The sequence below is a fragment of the Acipenser ruthenus genome, chromosome 10, assembly GCF_902713425.1.
Source record: "Acipenser ruthenus chromosome 10, fAciRut3.2 maternal haplotype, whole genome shotgun sequence".
Lineage (NCBI taxonomy): Eukaryota > Metazoa > Chordata > Actinopteri > Acipenseriformes > Acipenseridae > Acipenser > Acipenser ruthenus.
In genome coordinates, this window is record NC_081198.1 from 44,692,135 (window position 1) to 44,718,319 (window position 26,185).

Here is a 26,185-nt window from a genome sequence, read left to right on the forward strand (position 1 = left end):
AAATGTTTTGGTCACGTCTGATTCAAACATCTAAACTCAGCATGTCGTATGAACTATGGTGAGTCTGAGTGTTAAGGAACAGTCATTACCCAAACCTCTCATAGGTATGCTAACAAGTAGCCTGCCTAATTGCTTCTGCTAGGACTAAGTGGATGAAATTCAATGCAGCAAATTGATTTGAAATGGAAAATGTGACTATGTGAATACAATAACCTGTCCTAGTGCTACATTCTCAGGCACGGGGATGGAAGATCACAACTTACCTTTTCTTTGCATACCACTGTTAATATCGTTGCATCGTGTGTAAAAATACCCACTTGATGGAACACAGTAGCACAGTGTTAGATTGTTTGTTGTGGCACAAGAGGCTCAGTTTTGAAATAGCCTTTGGAAATTATAGTTAACCCTAAGAGCATGACAGTGTCATGAGACAAAAAAACATATAGGCATTGCTTTACATTTATAATTTGCTTGTGCCATATTCCACAAAATAAACCTGGTCATTCATTTAACTTTGAACACCAAATGGAAAATGGAAATCTAATTATATTTCTGAGTACAATACATTTGTTGTGTTTTGTGTTATATAGTTGGTTAGTGCTTTGGTTTTTGATTGTCTGCTACTTCAGAGCATATTTGTACCGCAGTTTGTAGAACCATCTGTGAAGTTTGTAGAACCGTGGTAGGAATCACAGGGAGTATGATAGACAGGCTTTGTCTCAAGAGCGACGTCTCAACAGGAGCAAGCATCTGCTCCATGTTTGTGAGGCCAGGCCCCTGCAGACCATAGAGTGACTGAGAGAGACTTTTCATAGTTATCCTCAGGCTAGCTTTCAAAGTGTGATCTCATCAAACAGATTGAAGTTGATCAGGTTTCAGCTATACCTCTTCCTACAGCTGAGACCCAACTCTAATCGCATCATATCAATTACTTAAGCAGAGATTGTGTAAATTGAGCTTTAATTACAGGATGCATGTTCCTCCCTCCCCTTATCTATCTATAAAGGCAATATGTTGCTGTATTAAGTGGCACTCTAGAAGGTTATTTCATTCATTTTAATGTATGTAAACTGGACCACTATATTAGGGGCTGAAAATATGAAAAAATGAAAATGAAGTTTAAAATATATCTTACTCAAGCATTCTTGCACTCGACAATGTTGAGATTTTATACAACTTTTAAAGATTTGCAAATGCAGAAAAATAAACCTATGTCTATTTAAAAATGTATCATAATATTTTCAGAAACTATAAGCCCCAAAGCAGGACAAAATTACCTGGAACTTTAAAAGGTAGACATTCGACAGAAATGTGTTGATACACCTTCTACATGATAAATATGTAAACTGCTTTGAAAAATCATTAAAACATACAAGCCAGACAACAAAGGCTATTCCTCTGAGGATAGTCTTTGTACAGTGTTCATACAAAACAGCTTTTATAGCACTGGGAACAAATTAGTGATCTGTGCAGTTTAATTATACATATTGACCTCTCAAAACTGTATTTCCATTGCTTCATGACACACTGAATGGTACAATTTTCTCAACACAGCAAAAATCATTTTAACCTGCTATATAGTAAATGTCACTGAAACAGGAACAGAATAAAAGACCATATCAGGTAAACTAACTAACTAACACTTCTCTAATGTGAATGGTACAACCTTCCACCTCTGCTAAATATTGCCGTGTAAAATTTAATTTATGATGATTTGAAAACCATGTATACTGTTTCAACATTTAGAACTACATTTCCTCGACTACAGTACTTACACTTGAATAGGCTAATTGTTGTATCCCTGTCATTTCTGTTATATAGTGTTGAGTGTTATTGTTTTAAATACAACAATAACGTTGTGTTCATGGTGTAATAATGTACAGCAGGGTTATAGTTGGATATGCAGAATAAAAGGAGAACATTAGTGCTTGACCTTTTTCATTTTGCATACGTTTTGAGGACTTGGTTAATGTCTTTGTGGTTGATTTTTATTTATGGAAATTATAGACTGAAATGCCATTATCAAAACCTTCAAAGCCGGGCTAGAGATTTCTCTTTTAAATCTACAGAAGCTGTTGCTCTGTATCAAGGCAATGCTTCATTGATTTCTAAAGTGCCTGGATTTCTTGTATTGTGTGTTAAGGGCACTGCATATGGTATTCTTAACAAATCCTAGTTTATATTGAGATTCAGTAATTAAAGACTCCTTTAAAACTCCCAAATAAAACACACACACACACACACGCACACGCACATGCACACGCGCGCACACACACACACACACACACACACACACACACACATAAATCAAAACAATGCAATAATAAGATGGAACAAAGCTATTGATCATGAATTGAATGTACCCACAGCATGTTGGTTCTTGTGATAATGTCCCCAGGGATACTGCTTTAAAGATTAAACTTCTCTCTTATTGCTAACAACAGCTATCAAATGCAACTGAAAAAAGGGGTAGGGATTGACTCTGAGACACTGGAGATTAAAGAAAGAAAAAGACTAAGTGAAATATTTCTTCAGGGCACAGGGTCTTTATAGAATTACAGTCTGTACATGGCTGGCTTTTTTAGGGGTCAGGTATTGAAGTTTGAATTCACCAAGGAAAACTCCTTGGAATGGTAAAAACTAATGAACAAAAACAGAATGTGGGAACTTGCAACTGGCATATTTTCATTCTGGGCTCATCAGCTTATCAGCTCAATTTATACTTTTGAGTTAGTGGTGCTGCTCCTGAAGGGATTTATATGACATGCTATGTTGAATATTTTAATCCAAAACAATAGAAGTGATTAAGGACACCAAATAACAGATAGTGGGGAGTATTGTGATGACATGTTTACAGGGATGCAATTTAGTGACCCATTGACCATTAGAGACTAGATCTGACTAGCGGAGCATTCTGTATATATATTAAATACATATTTCTACCCATTTTACTGCAACCCCACTACTCTGGGCCATACATACAACACTGATGATCGCATGACACATTACATGGATCCTTTGCATAGTATTGCCGCATTATGTAGCTGCTTTATTGCCTAATGTAGTGTCTATACCCAATGAAAGTTATAGAAGCATAAAAAAATATGCAAACATTAATTGCATTTAAAATTAAATCCACAAATTACTTTGTAAAACACATCAGTACCACCAATATTTTCAATTTGAGGCATATTTCTTCTCATTTGATTTATTTGCTAGTTATTTAAAGTATAATAAATAACGATATGAAATATGCAGCAGAATGATAAAACTGCTGAGTTTAATTAAAACGTTGAACTGAAAAAAGAAAGATGGCACAGATGGGTAACTGCAAACTAGTCCTTCAATTTCTCAATCAGAACAGAAGATTTTCAATTCCACTGAATCATAATTAAATTCCCTGGAAAGAAGCCTATTTAACATATGCATGTTAAATATATATTAGTCTTTTTCTTTGCAGCCACAGCTAGAATTTTAGAGAATTTCACGGAACTGGAGAATCTCCCTAGATTGCATCAGTAATCTATACATTGTTATGTTGGGGGGGGGGAGGTGGAGACTTATACACCGGTGCGACTTATATCATTTTCTCAGAATATGAATTTGATGCTGTTATGCTGTAGTGAATTAAGTTAAAAAAAATAGTACTACAAACAGCAATAACAATAATTACACTATCCCAAAATACAATTTTTTTAAGTTAGTTTACTCTGGAAAAAGGCCATCTAAGTACACTTCTCAGCATGGCTAAAGTTGTTGTTCACTGTTCGTTCCATGTTCTTTCCAGGTTTTCCTCAAACTATAATTACTTCTTTTTACCTCACTGAAGCACTATACATTTAGAGTAAAGAAGAAAAAAGTAATTAGATTGGTGTTTCTAATTCTGTCTGCAAGAACAGATTACATTTGCAGCATCTTTCCTTATCTTTCACACTAAATAATTCAGTGTTGAAACTTGTCAACGTCTTTGTCTGGAAAATAACAATCAATTGCAATGGCTCAAAACATCAGCAATCAATATATTATTACTTTGTAATGTAAATTAATTCTTCACTGTATGTACTAATAAAGCATTAAACTCAACGGGATCTGATTTAAAAAATGTCCAATCTTATACGCTAGCAAGAAACAAATTACTATTCTTAGCAGTTTCTTTCTAGTTTTACAATGTTAAAATATTTGCATTCCTTACACACTGGATCAAAGTCTTTTTTCCCATCAACCAGCTGTTGAGACCAAGTGATGAGATGAGATGAGATGAGATGAGGTTAAAAGCTCTGCTTTTTTGCATTGTGGTTAAAACACTTGCTTTTGGTGTGCGAGGTGGCCGGTTCACGCCTAGTCTCTGCTCTGTTACAGTAACACCAAAAGAATGCTTTAAAAATACTTGTTAAATGTGATGCCTATAGACAAACCGGGGCAGAGCTTAGATTGAATGCAGACTTGGACTTGAACACCATCTATTGTATATACAAATAAATATAAAGAGCAACTTTGTATGGGTATGTAATAGTAGTAACTAATATATTCTTCTTGTTTAGAACCGATTTGTATATCATTTCTGTTTCTGTCATCAAATCCTGATGACTTTTTAAAAACGCAGAGGTTAGAAGCATGTGTTTCAGAGCTCCGTTGAGGCCATGGTGGTGCTTTAAACTTCTCACCAGGATGGGATGACTGAAACAGAAAATTACATACAAAGTGAGTGTAAACAAGAAGAAGAATAGATTGGTTAAGATAACTGGGATGTTTCATAACCAATGGCAACTTGCTCTTTAAATTCCATCAAGAGGTTCTGGTGACACTATGGCTGCAATCAAGGTGATCCTCATGACTAACTAAATCTGGAATACAGACTTGGACAAGGGACTAGCTATATAAAGAGATAACAATGGAAAGAATGGAGGGAGCAATCTCATGGGCTTACAAGTGTTCTAACCAGGTCAGATATGCCACCAAACCAGCAAAGCTTGGAACTTTTAGAACCATTTTGCCTGATTCAGTTGACAAACAATTTGGGAGGGTTGGAGGTGCCATTTTATAAGTGCAATAACACACTCCAGGGTATTCAAATAGGATCCAGAATCTGCATATCTTGGCTTTTACGCCTCGTGCCAAACAGCACAAGTACTGTGCGGATATTGGACCATATTTGAACACCCTGTCATGTGCTATTGCTTTCATACATGGCCCAGAAGTCAACTTTAATATGGGTCTAAGATTCACTTAATAAAAAGTATTTTTTGAAGGACAAATGTGTTGATTCAGTATGTCTATAGTTGTAACTGCATTTATAAGTCCCCTGCATTCTGTTCTTAGTGAGTGCTCGTAAAAATCATGCGCTTCGTTTACAATGAAATGAAAAATATATAGGTCTCTAAGGAATGTAATGTATTTTCTGGTCAACCAAAAATAAACACCAACAGCTTTCTTGGTTTTAAACACAGTAAATTACTTATTACAGATTAATGGTGTACAGTATGTAAAATGCACCATTGTATTATGTGCACTACTGGGCTGCTGAGTATCCTTTCAAGAAATGGTTTCTATTTGAAATGCTGCATATGGATTCATATTTGATGTTGATTAACATGAAGGAAAGGGGAATTTGTCTTGATTTCATATTCAGTATAACAGCATAATCTTGGCATTTTTTCCCACTGTTATGTTTGATTCAAAAAGGCTGTATGTGCAGTATTTTCTGGAATTTTGTATACATTTTGTATAGACCTCTAGTTCTCATTAACCTTAGTATGGTACTATAATATTCAATTTTCACTGCTATCCATATCTTTTAACTTTTCAGGGGGAAAAAAATGCAACTATGTACTTGTGTTTGCATACACTAGTTGCTTACCCATACTGAAATAAATTATTTTTTGCTTAATAATGTATAGTAATCTGCTGTCATAATAGTATTAAAATGTATTAGATAGTGTCAGTAGATAGTGTATTGAAAAATTATAATCTTACTTTTTTTTTTTTAACTGACTTTACTTTAAATTATTCTCTACAACAATATATTATAAACAGACATGTTTCCTGTTACAGTACGTAGACCCTGATCTTTCTGTCAAGGCCATTAGTACAGTGGCAGTAGGCATGTCAATAATAACAGCCTGCCTTTCAGATTGTATATCTACAAAGAGGCTGATATCTACCAAAATAAATGTTTTAGGTCCTGCACTAAGATAACGTGTTTAACAGATTAGTTATATGATTACAATGGTGGCATTAATCTTTAGGAATTGAGATAATGAAATGTGTTGCTATAGAGAAGCTGAGCAGGCATCAATACTGAAAAAGGTTGTTTTTAGAACTTCTAAATTGATTTCCTGCGAGGTCTATGTGCTCATTATTGGTGAAAAGCAGTTGCTTTTTGATGGCTTCTACAGTCAGTACAGATCTACAAAAAACATTTTCATATTTTAAGAGTATGTTGATGTCAGGCATTAAAACGAGTTTGCATGCCTTCTGAATGTGCAGAGGTAATTACAAGTTAAAATGTAGTCATGCAGTTACAAAACAAACCTTCTTTCTGTTACATTTATATTGTATTATCTAAGCATTCTCTCTTGATGTTGACATTATGGCAGATCTCATTTGGATTAAGATAATTGTGAGGGAGGAATCTGAACCATTCAGCTCACAGTCTATTCATCTTCTCACATTTCCAATAAGTCAAGAAAAGGGATGGATCCCAGTTGCCTTGTATGCTTGTAGAGTGGAATCATGGTCTAGAATGTGTAATCCTATCACTTTCTCTTTGCTCTGACCTTTAATTTACCTCTTTTAATCTCATGGAGTGGTCACATTTTCACCATAATTTAACAGGGCTTGTTTCTTGACAGTCAATGAAAACCAGATACCATTAAAAATGAATGACACTGTCTTTAAACTACTTTTACTGCTAACATCAAATAGCTTAATATAGGAGAACAATAAGGTACATGGTGAAGTGAAGTATTAGGCCCTGTAAACATTAACAGCGACAATTCTAGTTTTGGTGCTGTGTTTCAGTATACTCATCAAAACAACATTTCTCTGTACAAACATTCTAGATGCTGCTCACATCTATATTACTTTAAAAATGATGTAGCATTTTAGATTACGGCACATACACAAACATATAATTACACTGTAATAACTGGGTAACTACAGACTGTTCATGCTCTAACATGAGAATTACTTGTGGAGTAACACGTCAGTGACCTGTACCATGTGGTTACCAAGTAATTATTACACAGTTGTTTACAAAAAACAAAAACATGTTGGCCGTAAGAGAAATAGAACTTGTTAAAATAAATAAATAAAAATGATAAACATTAATAAAAAAATTAAGAAACTAGTTTGGCAAGCTACTTTACTGATTAACAATGCTGCTTAGAAAAAAAAATATTGGGAAAAGGTGTCTAAAAACCTTAACAGGCCGTAAAAAACAGTAAAAACATGCAGCTGTCATTTGGGAAACTATTTATTCATTTTGTTATTTAATTATTTTCCTAACCTTATTTGTAAAAATATAAGGATGAGATAACATTAAGCTTCAGCACTCCTCTCTCATCTTCTACTGTAAATGCTATATTTTAAACTGTAATATTACATTAGCATTATTACCTATCTATATTTTTTTTTAATGAAAATGTATTTATAAACCTTGTTGAAGATACATTTGGGTATGAACAGCTGTATTATTAAGAGCTCCTGAGATACCAGACATAAAACACTAAAATTTATACAATATCTTGTTAGCATTCTGCTAATTAATGTAGTGGCTGGAGGTGAGTATTCTGCAGCAGGGTGACATGAGCAAGACTGAGAACCTGAATAGCTCCTGTCACTAGTTTACATGTTAAACAGGAGACTCTGTGGAACACAAGGCCCCAGACTTAATCTCTGTAGTGGCATGATGCTTATTAATATTCATTATTTAAAGAAGTGTTGAAGTTTGTTAGGAATGTTCAGGAATTAACTGTCTCCATATATTAGCTCTCATCTTGCATTTTGTGCAGGCAGGCTGCTAAGACTGAATGAACAAAACAGATCTCAAAAAGGTGTGCTGTAGGGCAGGCATGTGTGTGTAGTGTGTGGGGAGGTGGGGGTGGGGGGCATCACGGTTTGGTGGAATAAAGATAGCGATAGGCAAGGAAATCTCATTTTACTCAGTATATTTTCTCACAGTTAAGTGGCATTATAAATTAAATAAAATACATGTAAGTAAATGCCAAACATAAATACATTATTTGGTTCAACAGCAAAGACTGTTGTGTAAGTGTACAGAGAGAAATAATATTCCTGTTAACACAAAAACACAGCAGCACAGACTATATTTCAGTTTCATTTCTCATTTTCATGCCATTCGTGGTGTAACTTTCCTTTTTAAGTTGTCCAAGAGGATGTCATATGCCTCCAGGAATTGACATATACTGTTTTGTTATATGAACAAGGGATGAATAAAAAAATTCCTTAAAGTATTTGCCAGTCTTTTGAATTACAAATACTTTCAAGGTAATGTAAGGAGAAAGGAAATTCTATGCAGAGTGCATTGCATGCATTTGAATACCTTTTGGAATACAGGACAGCAAATGTCTCTCATTAATAACTGATAAGGTTTGTTGTTATTGATATTAACACACAGCAGGCAAGTCTCTGAACTGTGTATTTATAGTGCATTGGATTTTTACAAAATGAAAACAAGTGCTTACCTGAATGATGAATGAGCACTGAAGGTAGTGGCCTCCAGAGCCTGGAAGGAGGCACATTGTAACAGTGGTGTACAATTCACCTGACTAATTGCCTATGATCTTGAAAATAAGCTTGGATCAAAGAATATTAAAGATTCCGAATAAAAAGAAAACATTTAATGTTTACTCTACAGATGTTGAGAGTAGAAAGGATAAAGTGAAAGAGAAAGTGATAATTCATAAACAACGGTAAAAAAAAAAACAGTAATTGCATGTACTGTGATACACACAGTACTCTTTTTATGCAGTGCATAATACAATGGATTGATAACGTGGTGTCTGTAATGTTGTTTCCTCCCCTATGAAGAGAGATGCCAGCAGTGACGGTCATTATTCAGTATGGTGACAGTAAGAATTGGAGAAGCAATGCAAGTGACTGCTCAGTGTGTGCATACAAGGACTGCCATAACTCTCAGTCACCAACAAATACCCAGCCATAGATCAAAGAAATGTGCAGATTTGAAATTGTATGAGCAGTGCTGGAAAATATTCCATGATACCTGCCAAAAGACTCTGGTAAAAAACAGTAAATGGCCTATTGTACGACCGCCAATGATTACCTATTTGTTTGTGTATTTTTTTCCGGATGTTTTCCGGATGGCTGGGTTTATGAAATATCAGTCAACCTGCCAATTGAAGATGAAATTGTATATTTTCCACTGCAAAATGAAGTTATTGTATATGGTCTGTCATGTAAGCCCACCATTAATTTGATCTTTGGTTCAGGAAACTCTAATATCAAAACGGGCTGACAGAGTGCCACATTGCAGCCTGTCAGATAAGCTATTAAAAGTCTGTAAGTGGATACAGACTAGCACTTTTGCGTACAGCCTTAAATCATGTGGAAAGGAGTACCTTTCTGAATGATTTGTCCTTAATGCATTATGGATTTCAGTGACAGATTTAAAGTTGAACTAACTTATAAATTCCTTGCTTTTAATTAAAAATGCTCATATTTTTATTTCTGTTTTCAAAGTATTGGTGGCTAGCCACCACATTACCCTTTCACTGCTTACCATATATGACATTGTAATGCATTGAATACATTTTGTTTAGAGGGGAACTAATTGTATTTACTGCTATATATTGTAACTTTATTCACAGTATCGGGTTTACATAGGTATACACCACTATTCACACATTTAGACACAATATTTGGAAACTGTAATCCATTTCAACAGGATTCCAAAGGTTAAAGTGACAAAATTAGACTGGAAGACGTGCTTCCATGTGAGCGGAGTTTAAGGTAGAGAGCTGAGTTCACTCTTCGGGAAGATCAGTTTAAAGTTGACCCAGAGTAGTTTATACTACTAGGAACTTTTGGCTCTACAATAGTTTGAGGAACTATTACCTTTTTATTGGTAAGTAAACTTTGTGTAGATGGATTAAGTATCATAAGATCTTCGGATCCAAAATCCTGTTGACTGGGCAGTGGTGTCTGCATATCATTCACATCTGATGAAGGACAACATACAAGCAGCAGGGGTTTTGTTATCTCACAGTTCAGACCATGATGAGTTAGAAAGCACAGTCACTTTATTCATATAATTATAGTTTTAAGTTCTGGGCATTTTAAGGCTCGTCAACACCATATCATTTAAACGGTCCCTGTGGATATCTGCATGATGTCAGTGGGTTTATTTTTATTAATACTGCAATAAATCATTGGAATCCATCATGTTATTTTGAAGACAGCATGAAAAAAAACAAACAGCAGGCCATTGTGAATTGGTACTTTTTGATCATTTGTGGAATATCTTTTTAAGTGGCTAATAAAAGTTGTGGCTTTTGAGTTCCATCATATGTGACAAGCGGAAAGGCTAGCACTCAGATATAATGCAATTGTCCTTCCACTGACCTCACTAAGGGAGCTCACTACCTTACAGCAATTATCCTATTTTTATCCTATGACTAACTCCTACCCATGCGTACCACTGGGAAGCGACACTCACTTGTTTTTTGACACTTTTCCCTGACCCTCTCTGACCTTATTCAAGCAGTTTTATAATCCAGTGTGACAAGCATGCTTTTAATTTTGAAACAGTCTCTGTGGAAAGGACAGCCCTGCCCAGTCCTATCACTCTGCTCAGGATGTGCTTCTTGCTGACAATAACATTGGACCGTTTCTGTTGTTAAAAGCTACTTATCAATCATGTAACCAGAAGAAAACTTACTACAGCGATTTTCAAAATGAACTGTGTCCTCATTTTGTTGTTTAAATATGTCAAGACAAGAACCAAACATTAAATCCTTATTAAGATGAGCCTATTTATGATTGACAAGATAATTATTGCACATCAAATGAAGGCAATTAAGCCAACAGTTTTTAAAGGCTTAAAGGAAGGGAGCCTTTTTGCATGCATGTTAAAAAATAAAGCACAGAAAATAAATACAACAACAAAATAAAAAACAATAAAGAGTATGGTAGACCATACAATTACAATAATGAAATTCTTAACACAAACACAAACAAAACAAAAAAAAAAAAACCCTTAAGGGCCTGATTTTAAAAACTAGCTTTTGAGTAAATATATTAGTTTTAAATGTAAAAATGTTTTCTTTTTGTATCTAAACTTCAATGTAATATTTTGTTTTCCTCTGTGAAGCTGTTGTTAATAGTAATTCAGAAATTTAGTTGATCCAACATTTAAGTTCTATACTTTTTCTGTTGCAACATCTGACATTGTCTAACTCTATACAAGGGTGAGTTTTGAGGATGTCTGATCTGATTTTTCCTGTTGTATAATGTCAGGCATTGTCGATCTAGTTGAGTGAGTTATGCCAACATTTTTACATTATACCGTCTTTACAATATATGGCCTCAAAATATGTTTGTGAGGTTGTACAGCTTATTTATAATTCTTGAACCAACAGCCTGATTTGAAAGTAGATTTATCAAGTGACACAGCATTAAATATATCTTGATCAGGTATAATGATGAGTGTATGGGTTTTGGCAATAAGATGACATAGTACCCCTTTGACCACTGAATATAACTAATGATTTTGGTCCTTGCTTCCTATTATAATACAAATTGGTTTTCATTAAATGTAACGTTTGCATGATTCATCCACAATAAAATGTATTATTTCCTAAAGAAAGGATCATTTCAAAGTGTTATATACCCTAAGAGTCATCACATGGCTAAAGGATATATTTTTTCTTTTCCAATTCACAGGGCAGTGGGGTAGATGTATGGGTGAAGACTGTGGACCAGGAGGGGTTCAGACGAGAACTGTGTGGTGTGTCCATTCAGAGGGCTGGACAACACACCATTCCAACTGCAAACACACTGGCAAACCTGAAAGCCAGAGGCAGTGCTTCAAAGTGTGTGAATGGCACCAGGAACTCTTTGAGTGGGAAGTGTCCGAGTGGAGGTCATGCATTCTGGTTCCTTATTCTTCCAATGACCAAAAACTAAGGACTTCAAAGTGTGTGACTGCGCAGCATGGAATACAGCAAAGGAAAGCTCATTGCATTCGAAAGACCAACAGGACAGTGGTGACAGACGAGATCTGTGAGTTTTTTACACCAAGACCGACCATCGAGCAAGCCTGTCTCATTCCTTGCCCCCATGACTGTGTGGTGTCGGAGTTCTCACCATGGTCTGCTTGCAGCAAGAGCTGTGGGACAGGATTACAGCACAGGACACGGGCAGTACTGGCCTCTCCAATGTATGGGGGTTCAAACTGTCCTAACCTGACAGAAACCAGGACTTGTAATCATCATCTTTCTTGTTCTTTTGGGGAGGATGAGTACAAATACAGCCTTAAAGTTGGGCCTTGGAGTGAGTGTAGGCTACCCCATCAGAAAGAGATTTTACTAAGTGGAAGAACAATGCTGGATTTTAGTACTGAGTCTGCAGAGAAGAATAATGTTAAGCCACAAGTCCTGAATCACCACCATCATCGGCGTTATCACCAATCAAAGTCATGGGACATAGAGATTGGCTACCAAACTCGACAGGTTAGGTGTACAAGAAGTGATGGAAGGAATGCAATGCTAAGGTACGATTTTGTTTGTACAAAATATTTGAAAAAATTACAGTTGACATGTTTATCTTATGAACATTACACATAATTCAAAAAAACGTATTGCCAAAGTCACGCTTCCTTATACTACCTTAAAAAGGACTCACCCAATTGTTTTGAAACTTGAAATTGACAAACTTTTGCACTCATGCTTGAGGGTATCAGAGTCTAAATGATCTTGAACTTCTTTTTAATGGTTCCTTTCTGATAAGTCATTGGCTGAGCTATAGAAGAAGCTCTTGTCCAATCTTTCTTTTTGGGTTGATTTAAACAAAAACCAAAAAAAAGTACCTGCCTTTTTCAACTGAATTTTGCCCGTTTGAATGTGTCCTCACCGTTGCAACCTGCTTACTGAGCAGGAGGACTGAATATAAATGTGTTACCACAGTACCCACTGACAAGTCAACTGCCTCTTTCCAACTAATCAACAGATGCTTTTAGATGTTATTAACCCTAAAGGTGAGCACCAGCCTGGAAAGTCTCTGCCTGGACTTGTTGGGCGCCTGACCAGTAGGGCTCTTTGAAGTATGACGAGGTGCACTATGCCAAGTTGATTTCCCACTCTAATCAACAGGAGCACAAAGGCAAATGTAGCCCTCCTGGTGGGCACATTGGCATGACCAGGATTCTGTGCTTGCATGACTCCCCCTGCACTCCAAATGGAGATGCTATAGCAGGTGATCCACAGGGGTCCCCCCTCCAATTTTGACTGTGGGAGGGAATCTATTATGAAATTCAACTATACACTCCATGTAGGTCAATGTGACAGACCTTTCCATTGTACTGACACCATCATGTATTATTTATTGGTGATTCTGGGGAAGGTAACATTAGGTAAAAAATATATAATACTTAAACTTGTATGTGCTCCACATTTTATATATACTTAATGATAAACACTTAAAACAGTTGGAGACACTGTTTTTTTTTTTTTTGTTTGTTTTGATGACCTGTCTTGATACTACATTATCTTAATATATAAAGAAGAAAGTTTGTCTGTCTGTCTGTTCCTTTATGCATTCGGACCCCGCAGGAGCCAGTGCAACCAAACTTTGCATGACCTCCTCTTTCATACAGGGGAAAGTCGAGGGCTATGTTTGGATGCAAAATTTTGACCCCCAGGGTACTTTATTTAGTAACCCCATTGCTGGATCACTGCAGTAGCCATGTATCTCAAATTAAAGAAACCCACAAAACCAAAAAAAAAAAAATTAAAAGAACAACATTTTTTAAAAAATTAAAAATGGCAAAAACCAAAAAAAAAAAAAAAGTATAAAAAAGAGAAAGGGGTCTGAGCGCATTGTGCGACACCCAAGATCGCTAACTTATAGGAAACCATAAGGCTACCGTTCCCCAATTTGTCATGCATGAAATATTAAAATATTGAATTTCCCCAGGCAACGCAGAGTACTTCAGCTAGCAGTTTATAAACATCAGCCTTATCATAATTGTCCTAAAGAAAGCACAGCAGTTGTAGTATCATAATGGTGTTTTGCATCTTTTCTAAAAACAGGAGGTTTTCAAGTTGTCAAGAGATCAGGCTACATTTTTGATAACGTCCTATTTTCCTGGTCTGCTAAATCTGATGCAATCAGCATTTCTGCTATCCACATGATAATAGTAAGAAGTCATGCATTTAATACAGCAGTGGTTTTGGTAGCATTGAATAGTTTAATACCAGTCTACAGAGACATACATGTCTGTGAAAGGCTATGGTTGGAATTAGCATGTCATTTATTTCAAGCAATTCTGAGATTTCAGAGTGCAGCTCTACTTTATAATTGCCCTCCTCCCCACTTCTCCCTTACAAAGCCTACACTGCTGCATATTTAACCTCAATTAAACTGAGGTCCATTGTCCAGAGACTTCTAACAACATTGCTTTTTATAGGGTTTGTATTTCAACATGCTCTCCCGACTACATTAGCATTATGCTTTTTTTGCCATCCTGCATTTAAATACATTTGTAATTTTCAATTATACACGTTACAAACTGTAAATGTATTATATGTGCATATAAAAGCTCTATTGTCTATCCATGCTGAGCAAATTCTGAACAGACTATTCAAATGTACATGACCCACACCCTGAACATTTCTGATAAATTACATAGTCTGTAGCGTTTCTGCTGGGGTACAAATATTCTGTTCTAAAACTTTTATACAAGTACATCAGCTTGTTGTGAAAAGGTTCAGTCCACCAGTAGGCCAGTTTTAGTGTGCCTTTCCTTGCACTATTAATACTGTTAAAAACATTTCTGAGATTAGAAGTTTATACATCAGCAATTACCTGTCAATTGGCAGTTCAGTTCTGTCCTTTCTGAAAAAGGAGGACAGAAGGCATGATTTGTGGCAATACAGTAGGAGCCATAAGAAGTTGTGAGGTTTTCATTTCAAGCCGCACGTCTTGTCTCTACACTTAATTAGCATATGCATGTACAGTATATATTTAATATCCTTATTATAGATTGCAAGTAATGTGGCAATTCATTTAGATAATGTTCAATAAATTCCCCTCCTGAGTGGCGGTTTATTCAATTTCTTTAATAACTGAAAGGACTGAAGATCATACAATGACAGTTAATGTGCTCAGTATGCTATGTGCAACATGTATTCATATTTGAAAAGTGACGACCCCTCTCCCCCTTTTCTATTACAGTAGCATCGCCAGCCTATAAAATATAGGCTCCCAAGGCAAACCAAAAACAGATTAGCTATTGATGGAATTTTTGCATTCAATATTTTAACCTGGCCATATATGGTGTCTGTAAAATCACCCATCCACCTGTAAGTCACACAATATTGCATATATCTGGAGAATTGCTTATCAAATTGCGAGTTAACTTTTCACTGCTAATGTGCATTGTATAGACACACACATACACTCTTATACTATTAGAAATTAAAAAAAAAAAAAAAAAAATGATGTACTTGTTTTTTTTTTTTAAATAGGTAACCTAATATACGAGGGAGCCAAAACAGATTTAGAATCTGTTCCAGGCTGATTTCACCCAGATTTTAAAATAACTTTATGTCTTTTATAATTTAATGAGTTTCCCGGAGGTTTGAAAATGGTTGACTTCAAATTAGATCTAAAGCCATTCCAAAGGAAATCTCATCTAAATGGGGGGATTCAATTAACATCAGTGGTTACTTAACATTTATGGAGCCTCATTGTTACCTCAATTAGGGAATGTTATAATCTGTGTAAAAAGAAGAAAAAAAAAGAAGTGAATTGACTACAGATAGATGAAACCCCTTTCCTATGTGCGACGAATTAACATTTTTAATCAGTCACATAATCAATCAATTGATCATGTTATAATTTTAATCAATTAACTTATTAAATGATTTGCTATGAAGACATGACAAAGCAAGTGCTATGAATATATAATTGACTATGGTGGAAAGTAATCTTTCAGTGGTGGATCATAGGATGATGAATGAACCGATGGACACCACAGACAATGAATTGTTTAATTAAATTGATATCATCCTAACTATATGAGGACAGTGCATTCCTTAATACGGTACTACTATGTGGTATAATAGCTTGTGTACTGTAAGTAGGGGAAGTAATTGCAGGATAAGCAACATTTATATTCAGATGAATGTGCATATTAAAGATCAAATTGAATGTATTTAATTTCTAAATAATATACTTACTGGCATTCAAACAGAACAAAGCAGCAGAATAGATGTCAATTTCTTAAAGGCAGGCCTGTATCTGAGGTAGATCTAACTGAGGCACTGGGATAGTGCTGGGTAACCAGGCAAAGGGGAGGTGCAGGCAACCTGGGCAATGTGAATACAACTACGCAGAAAACTACAGGGAAAAGAAAATTGGACAAAACAGAAAACATTTATGACAAAAAAAAAAAAAAAAATCATTTAACATTGCCTTTTAGGCTTCACTTTTTGTTTAGATGTATTAATGTAGACATTAGCTATGCAGTACTTTAAACATGTTTTAACTGTGTGTGTTTGTTCTATTTTAGCCTTTGTACTCAAGACAGTGCCCCTGTGACCTTTGAGTCCTGTATCCTGCCCAGGGACTGTGAAACCTCAGACTGGTCTCCATGGAGCCCCTGTTCCAAGACTTGTCGGTCAATGGACTTGTCTCCAGGGTACAGAACCAGGACCCGGAGTTTAAAGCAGATCCCAGCTGGAGGCAGAGAAGACTGCCCTGCTCTGGAGGAGAAGGAAGCTTGTAATATTGGTGGGGATCTACTGCCACAATGCCCCAGGTACTTTGAAATAGATATACTTGAAGAAGCATTTAACTTGGAAGCATACGGCATGATAATGGCTCATGTAAATCATCTTCTCTCAGGTCTGTGCTATTTGTACTTAATTCATTTTTTGAGATGATGTGTTCTAACAGACAGAAAAGCAATTACCAGGTAGGTCGCCGGAGCCAGGAGACAAATGGAGCCAAGCATTCAGTGCTAATGAAGCTTACCTTACTACTACTACTACTACTACTAGTACCAATAATATCAATTATTATAAATGATACATAATAATTGGTACAAAACACTAATACATTTTTTTTTGTTTCTGTATTTTGAAAAGTAGATACAATCAGTTCACAAATAACATGCTCATGGGTTTAAGGGTGAAGGCTTTTGGTACTTAGTGTAGTAAATGTGTAGTGCATCATTGTATGTATTGATTTGTTTGTTTGTTTCTTTATTTTTTAACTACAATAAAAAAATAGTTAAACTATAAACAGTATTGGACCACATAGATTTTTTTTTCTTCTCATAAATTGAAATAATTGAAATTAGACTGAACAACTCAATATTTTGTTGGAGCCTGTCTGTAATTATTCTGATATTTTGTCAGGTATGTGTGGAAGACCACTGAGTGGGGTGAATGCCAGGTTACTCCCCTTCTCAGCCAGCAAGACTGTCGTCAGAGCAACCATTCTGTGCTATGTGGAGGAGGGACACAGAGGAGGGAAGCATACTGTGTGCAGAGCCCAGATGATGCAATTTCACACAAAGGTAAAGAAGGTAGGACCATATAATATTCATGTAATATGAGACTTAGAATGAAAACTAAAGTGTTTCAGAACATTGGCCTTTATATTATTAATAAAGACTGTTTACTCAGTTGTGCCAATACCATTTTACACAAAACTAATAAGAAAACAGCTTCAATAATATGGGTTATTATGTAATTTGTTTTATATGTCTGTTACTCATTAGCCTACATACTTTCTAGTGTAGTCAGTGTTATCAACCCCAGTGAAACCAATAAAAACAGATTGCCAAGGACACAACAGTAAGTAATACACAATGTTCTATAGGGCTTTGAGTATACAGGAAAAATGGACTGTAATACTTCCTATACTATCATATCAGACAATTAAAAACAGATCCTATGGTCCTTTCTGTGGTACATATGCTGACAGAAGGAAAACAATATTTGTCATCCTATATTTGTAGCAGTCTCAGTGAACATATAAAAGGCAGCATGACGTTAAATTAAATAATTTCCACTGGAGATATTTTAGACCTCCTACTGGTTGTGCTAAAATCAAAGTGACAGGATGTGCTGTGATGTGAACTATGTGTCCATTGGTGATATTGAAGACTCTTCTGATTTTATTGAAATATCAGTCTAAAAGTTACATGCATGCCCAATGAACTGAAGCTATCATAGCATTATACTCCATTGGCGTTCAAGTGAGGTCAAGTTAGTCAGTGATCTGGAAGGCTCTTTAAAATTCATGATATGAAACAACTCAACAGCTATAGAATAAAGCATGGGGTATTGTATGATACAGGCTGGTAGGGAAGAGTAGCCTAGAGTGTCTTTACCACGAGTGCCCAAAGTGTCATTTAATAAGTTTGTATTCAGCAACCTGTTTTGTATTTTTGTAACACATCGAGTAGTGAATGTAAATGTACCTGGCATTTCATATTACAACGTTCAGTGGGCTGCTGTTCACTCACACTGCCTGTGAATGTAAAAAACACATCTTTCCTAGGAAAATCATGTTTCAGAATAAATCATTATATTCTAGATTTTGGTGTTTTTGTATCATTTAGAGGCATGGGTTCCACTGAGTGTTTTTATATTACTATTTAAACCACTATTGTGACATCACTTCCATCTGTTACCAGGACATTGCTTATGGTATTTGTATTCCTGGCGTTGTTTGTCATGTTTCTTAACGTCAAACAAAATACAAACAAACAGCTAAACAAAACAAAACAACACAACACAAGATCTCCAAAATATAACATTAATAGTATGCTTACTGTGCCAATTTCCATTTTGTATACTTTAATGTATCTGCTGAAGGGACCCAATCACCTTCAGTCCTCCGATTCAAGCTCTAAAAATGTCTCAGTGACTTACCATGTTTCTCCTACATCTCCGTTGTTGCTATTGAGATTGTACGACTTGGACCTCAGCCTATCTAGAAAGGTTTCAAATGTCTGAATGCCAGTCCACAATAATAACAAGGGCGACACTTTTTGATCAGTGTTGTTCGGAGAGGGGATCAATTGGAATCAGCACGTTTGCTTTAGTTATGACCTGCTAAGCTTGCAACTCATGCAGATTGATTTGGTAATGAATTGTAACAGGTACACATGACAAGCACATAACTTAATTAGAAAATAAAAAATTAAAAAGCACTATAACTTTCAGATACAAAAAGCTGGCTTTAGTGCTTTAAATACAAAAACAGTATTTCTTTCAGGATGGGGAAGTTCTTAATATCTACAATCAGATATTGAACTTCACGATTAGAAGCTATACGTACAAAGATCTGGACGATCTTGAAATGAATCATTTTAAATTTGAATGGGAAATTATGCACACAGATACTCGCTTGTGGTGCATGTGGTCACTTCAAGGGTTACAAGGGCACACAATGATACATAACACATGATTGTAAAATTGGATACACTTGAAAAATCTACTTTTGCTTTTGTCAGACAGTGTGCTTTCCTGGCACTGCATTCACTGTGAAAACTAAATTCTCTACAGAACCCTTGGTGATGTAAATTGTCAACCATACCATTTGTTCCCATGGTCTAATATTGAAATGATAAAGTTTTAATGCTCTGCGGGGCACATTTCCCTGGCATAGCTATGAACCATCCTGTATTTTACTCACTGTGAACATCTCCAAGGATATCAATCACAGCATCTTATTGATGCACTGTATCGCTACTGATGTGTGAATAAGATTGAAATGGCTTTTCTGAGGACAATACCTCAAATATGTCAATGGAAGAAACCCCCAAACAGCCAAAGCAGTATCATTTAATTCTCAAGAGTGGTTTTCAGAATAGAAAATCTTATGCAGTCACTTATTATATACTTGCTGTTTTTCTTTTCTGTTGTCTTTTTCAGTGTCTAGACCTGCTAATGGGAGGCTATGTCCTGGACCAATGCCTTTGGTAGCTCAGTTGTGCTCCACACCCTGCCCAGAAGAGTGCTTAGTCTTTGCCTGGTCTTCTTGGGGACCATGCACATATGAAAACTGCAAAGATCCGCAAGGGAGGAAAGGTATTGAAAATGTATATTGACTGGGGGTCCCCTAGTGGCTCACCTGGTAAAAGCATGGCTGCAATGTGTGCAGGGTGAGTCATACAGTCAGGTTTCCATCCTAGCTGTGCGAAGTCACCGGTCTTCTCTGGGGATTTTGGAGGGAGTGTTTGGGTTTGGTACTCATCGAGCTACAGCGGACTCTTGCAGGGTTGGTCTTTGTCCTCCAGAGTCTGGTAGCTTGACGACATAAACTCAAGGTCCTGGGTGTAAAAGAGGAAAGTGGCTCGTCGTGGGATCGAAGGATGTCCAATGAACCTTCATTTCACTTGAGCTGTGTGGAGAATTGCTGCAACGAGGGAACATAATTGGACATTTTAAATTGGGAAGAAAATCAGGGGTAAAATAATTTGACAAAAAAGAAAGAAAAAGAATATATATATATATATATATATATATATATATATATATATATATATATATATACTGTATATATATATATATATATATATATACTGTATATATATATTGTGACAGAGGGGTTTGGGGAACATATGGTAAAGTATGTAACAATGCATACATAAGCAACAGAATGAAAACAATCCTGTTTCCACAATAAATCGCTGTATGTATACTGGGGACTGTGTGTATTGGGGTAAAATGGTTGCCGACTAAAAGACTACGTTTCCCAGAAGGCCATAGTCAAATTGGGCTGAGCTAATTGTATAATAGGACGCAGCTGTACCTTGTTAGGGCGGGGTTTTAGTTTTAGTTCTAAATAATAGCATGTGTCCCTTTATGAACTGTAGTTACAATTCAGTGGCTTACTGAAACAAGTTCATGATGCAGCACAGTGCTCAGAAATGATAAGGGAAATTAAGACGTGTTTAATAAAGTAGCATTCAAAATGAGTCTCAATCACCTTATTTAAATGTATGTAAGGCAGGTGTAGTGAACTGGAACCGATATGGAACAAGGTGAGTGAAGTGAACCAAAGAAAAAATCATTCCTTTTCAGCTGATTAACAACACCTTATGTGGCGGCAGACTTCTAAATTATTAACCTCTTATGGGATAAACTGTAGTACAGCGCAGCATCTTTTCACTGAAATGTTTTTTAACAAAGATATTTTGGCAAACTTTAAATGTTCTTCCTAAACAGAAGCTTTTATTTTTTCTTTGACAAAGTTTCAAGGGTCATAAACAGAACACTAAGACCTAATTCTTTGTTAAAGATTTTGCTCCAGCACAAAGCTGGATTTGTTAAGTTTGGTAATGATGGCTCTTACATTACTAGAGTTATAGTATGGCAGTGATTTGGTTGCAAGTTTCAAGCAGTGCAATTACAACTATACAAGTAAACTGTGTCAAGCTGGATTGTAGCACTGCAAGGACGGAACCAAATATAGCAATATGTGTGACTACATTAATAACCATTTCTGAGAAATATTATAGTACCACGTATAGCACAATAAAAAGCTATTAGAAACTACAATCTGCGATTATGATCTAATGTAAGCCTGTTAATGATGAATAAATAGAGCATCATTGTAATTAGAGCTTTTACTTATGTTAATGTTTTGTGATTTATAAAAATTGGTGTTGGATAGATAACAGATTAATCCTCAATAGGGTAGCTGCCACTAAGATCTGCTAGGCTTAGTTGATGTGAAGTTAATCTAGGCCAGAAGGCAAGAGAGAAAGTCCAGAAATGGATAGTGGGTTCAAGGACAGATCATTCGTTTTGGTAATTATCAGACCATACAAACCTAGTGCCACAGTTCCATTCTATAACATGTTGTAAATGTCACAGGATCGGGTACTACTATTATTTTGCCATTAGTTAAGCCATGTTACTCCAGATATCCCCAAGGCACTGAAAGATGCACAGTGTACAATTAACAGGGAAGCCTGTTAACAGTCAATTAACAGTCCCATTGGTGGTTAAAGTTGTTTTTGCTTTTTAACTTTTCTTAGGTTTTAGACTACGAAGACGTCAAGTGATCCAAGAGCCTACTGGCACCTCCGACAGTTGCCCCCATCTTGTGGAAACTATTCCATGTGAAGAACCAACTTGCTATGAGTGGCATGTGACTGAGGAGTCAATCTGCATTCCTATTAAAGGAACATGTGGATATGGAACTCGCACTCTGAAACTTGTGTGTAAGAACAATCAAGGTAAGCAATACTCTTAACAAATCCAGAGAGACCCACTACATTCCTTGTCTTTAGCAACACATTCAACATTGTAAACCTGGGAAAGATAACTCCACTTATTACAACAGAGCAGTAATAATGATGATTAAGACACAGTATGACTAATTCAACTCATAGTAATACCTGAAATGTCTCAAAGAGCTATGCAACGAAAGTTTTGGTTCCACCACTGCATTCAGCTTGATAATTTTTTTGGTTTATTTTTACACCTGAGATAGAGTGATATGTTTAAAGATAGATAGCTGCTGTGCTGTCCAGGATCACACTTAAAATCACTTACAGAAAACATTGCAGGAGAGTGGGGGGTCCAGGCAAAGAGATGCTGTGAGAGTGACCACTGGAGGCAGTACAAGTAAGACCTGTCTTTTTAGAACACGTGACTAGCAATTGCTAGGCACCACGTTTGGGGATACTTTATACCATGCACATTTTAGGAATATTTAATTTCTTACAAACAACTGTTCTGGAGTTTTGATGTGTAATGTTGTACTGTGCTGCAAAATGCAGTAAACTGAACAATGAACATACTAAATGAACAGAAAAACAAGTGGTAGTTTCCATTGTTATTTCTTTGTGTTTATAGGAAACAGCAAATACCTCTTTTTGTTTTGGGGGTGTTTTATCTGTGTTTATCGGTTCAAACCTAAAACCCTATGAACAATACTGCATGTATTCATAAAGCCTTGCTGTGCAATGCAGTCACTGGTGTGCTATGCTCTCTGACTACAACCCGCTATACATTATCTAATGGATAGTGGCAACCAGTCTGCCATCAGTTTTGACAGTGTTCTATAAGAGACTTACTGTGGTCATATAACAGGGCTTTTAGTAATTCTGTTCTACACAGTGAAGTTTATATGCATGATCTTACCTGCAGGCTGCGGAAGATTGATTCATTTAGGCTGACCTATTGGAGCTGGAGTCAGTGAGACAATTAATTTTGTGCTGTTCCTGATAAATATTGTACACTGGCAGGTATCTTTTTCAGTAGCTTTATTTTGTTCATGTTCACAGATGATGTTTTTCATTAATATGGTGTTTGCTTTTCTGTAGCTGTGATTTACCAGTTCCACCGTCAGGGAACACACGGGAAAACTGGAATTGAGAGTTTTATGAAGTATACTAACTTCAGATAAACAACAGTATACTAACTGTTGTTTATCTCCCTATGGTACCTCAGTTTACATTACTCAAATGATACCTTAGGTGTGAATATTACTGTGAAAAATCCTTCTTAGTCTTTGAGCCTGATTTTGATGATGGGAAAAATGCTAGGGTAAGAAATGTTTGACCCTGATTTTGATGAAAAAACTTGGTGCAAACAGGAGCAAATTGTTTCATACAAATCACAGCAGCACTAAGTAATGAAGCCATGTTGCAAATAATAGTTCCTGTATAAATCGTAAATACACTAGGCCAGAAGTATGTATTAGAAATGACATGTTTATGAATATAACTAAACATTGCTGTCACCTATGCAAAAATGGTTCAATTAATGTAAATGGTGCTATGGCAATAAAGAGCAGCTTTCTCTTGATCAAGATCACAGTAAGGCAATCGCTGGGGCTATTGTTTTCTTAAAGAGAACGTCAGTCACTCCTGATTTGTTAGCAGCTTCTGACTCCCACTTTTTCTTCATTGGTCAGCTTTAACTGAATTCCACCAGGACTTAGTTTAATCTCACTTCAAAATCACAACATGAAAGGAGACTGCACTTTGCCCTTCTGTGTGCATTTTACTACGTTTCATCAAAACCAGGCCTTTTGTATTCTAAGATGTTTACACCTTGATTTGAGATGGGTATAAATCCTGACATATTGTAGAGTATTCACAGCTCTGTATTAATTGAACTGATGTTGTTACAAGATGTGCTTGAGGCAATACTATAGCCAGAGAGAAAGAACTTTCTAAGCCTTAAGTATTACCATACCACTATGAGACCATGTAAAATACATCTCAGCTGGATACTAGACATGAAAAATAGCACTCAAACTGCTGTCAAAATCTATTCACAAGTATTTTAAAATGATATGAATAAACCATCACAAAACCTGAGAATTGTAGCATCACAAGAGAACTAAACACATGTGTATGCTGGAAACAATATGCAAGAAAACAATTCAGCATATTTAGACACAAGGTTCAGCAGTGCTAGGATGAATGTTTAATGAGAGGGGATTTCTTTTTTCTTAGACAGCCTCCATTGAGCAGTTGGTTCTAATTGCTTTAATGGAGACATATAATCATTATAGTTATGCCTTAATGTGGATGCGTTAATGGCAATAATAATTCTGCCCATAATTGTTCTGTACAACGTGAGTAAGGTGTTCAGTGAGTTTCAACATTTTATATTACTTGCTGTAATGAAATACTGGTTTAAAATCTTTTAAATATGACAAATCTGGGAAATGTTACTACTGAACCTCTGTTGCTTTTTTGTGTTAGTTTCTTACAGTTTTAACTTCGTATCATATGATTAATGTAGTGAAAAAACTAAGCTGACAAATGGTTTTTGATTCAAAAACACTTTATATACAAGAAAGATATACCTCCAATACAATCATATAAGGACGAGATTTAAATTGACTTTAGACAAGGCCTCAGTACAGCTCAGTGCATATGTTTGTATTAGGAAGCACGGATATCCATGGAGTCAATTCGAAAGAGATGAAAAGACTGACAAAACTTTACAATGTTTGATATTTATACCTTTGTAAACAATTGTTGACTCCACTCCCATTTGTCTTACTTCTGTCCAATGATAGGGGTTTCCACGCTATCATTGCACATTCCTGTGCATACCACGTTATACCTAGCAGGGTGCATCCATCTTGTCTTTCAGTTCCCCTCCCCCATCTCACACTCAGCTAATCTCCTGCCTTTTGGCGTTTAGCTCAGACACCTATCTGTGACTTTGAGTCGTGTTTGACTATGCAAAACTGCCGATGGGAAATGAATCTTAACATAAAAGCATATCAAAGCAACTGAATTAGTAAGCACATTAAAATGACTATAAAAACACATTCACACACAATTTAAACATAATGATTAAAAGCAACTTCATTATAAAAAACACACACATACACATAATGAAAAACATATAATTAATAACATAATTAATACCTCATGCAGAAAGCCTTCACTACAAGTATTTATAATTGTATACATTTTCAATTGAATGTCATTACCTCGAGCCATATAAAAAGAACCCATCATTTACAGTCCTGTCACTTTCTTGGCACTCATCTGATTATTTTAGTAAAGCTGATAATGGAATGTAACCCCTGCTTACTGCAAGCTAATTCAGCAATAGCCAAGGCCTAGGGAGTTATCAAACACAGAATCTCACTGTAATTACACCTAATGTCAAAACGGAGACCTCTGGCATTGATAGATAGAAGGCTGAACAAGCAACAAGCATAAATGTTGTGGAAAATCAATTTTCACATGTGAAAAATGAATCTGTATTGCCATTTTTTTTTATCAGACCTCTAGTTGTTACTGATTAAACTCTTTATCACCCTGATGTTTTTTTTTTATTTACAAATTGAACGGAGGACATTATAGCAAGGTTACCTTAAGCATAAAACATGCACAAAATAACAATCATATTACAATCCTATTGTTTGATAAATTCATTAAGTACATAAATAACAGCACTATGTTGGGCTATCTTAAGAACAT

The 26,185-nt window shown here is 35.9% G+C and overlaps 1 protein-coding gene across 2 annotated transcripts in view; it reads left to right on the forward strand.

Annotated features, from left to right (window-relative positions):
• The window catches only part of LOC117401984 (thrombospondin type-1 domain-containing protein 7B-like), a 131,018-nt gene that overhangs the window by 38,961 nt on the left and 65,872 nt on the right, over positions 1-26,185 (forward strand). Inside the window, exons 4-8 of one of the 2 annotated variants that reach the window (XM_034002774.3) lie at positions 11,923-12,751; positions 16,772-17,020; positions 17,622-17,791; positions 20,151-20,306; positions 22,262-22,462. In XM_034002774.3, the coding sequence (XP_033858665.3) occupies positions 11,923-12,751; positions 16,772-17,020; positions 17,622-17,791; positions 20,151-20,306; positions 22,262-22,462 (1,605 nt within the window). The remainder of the gene's footprint in view (positions 1-11,922; positions 12,752-16,771; positions 17,021-17,621; positions 17,792-20,150; positions 20,307-22,261; positions 22,463-26,185) is intronic. The other variant, XM_034002781.3, reaches the window with a different exon arrangement.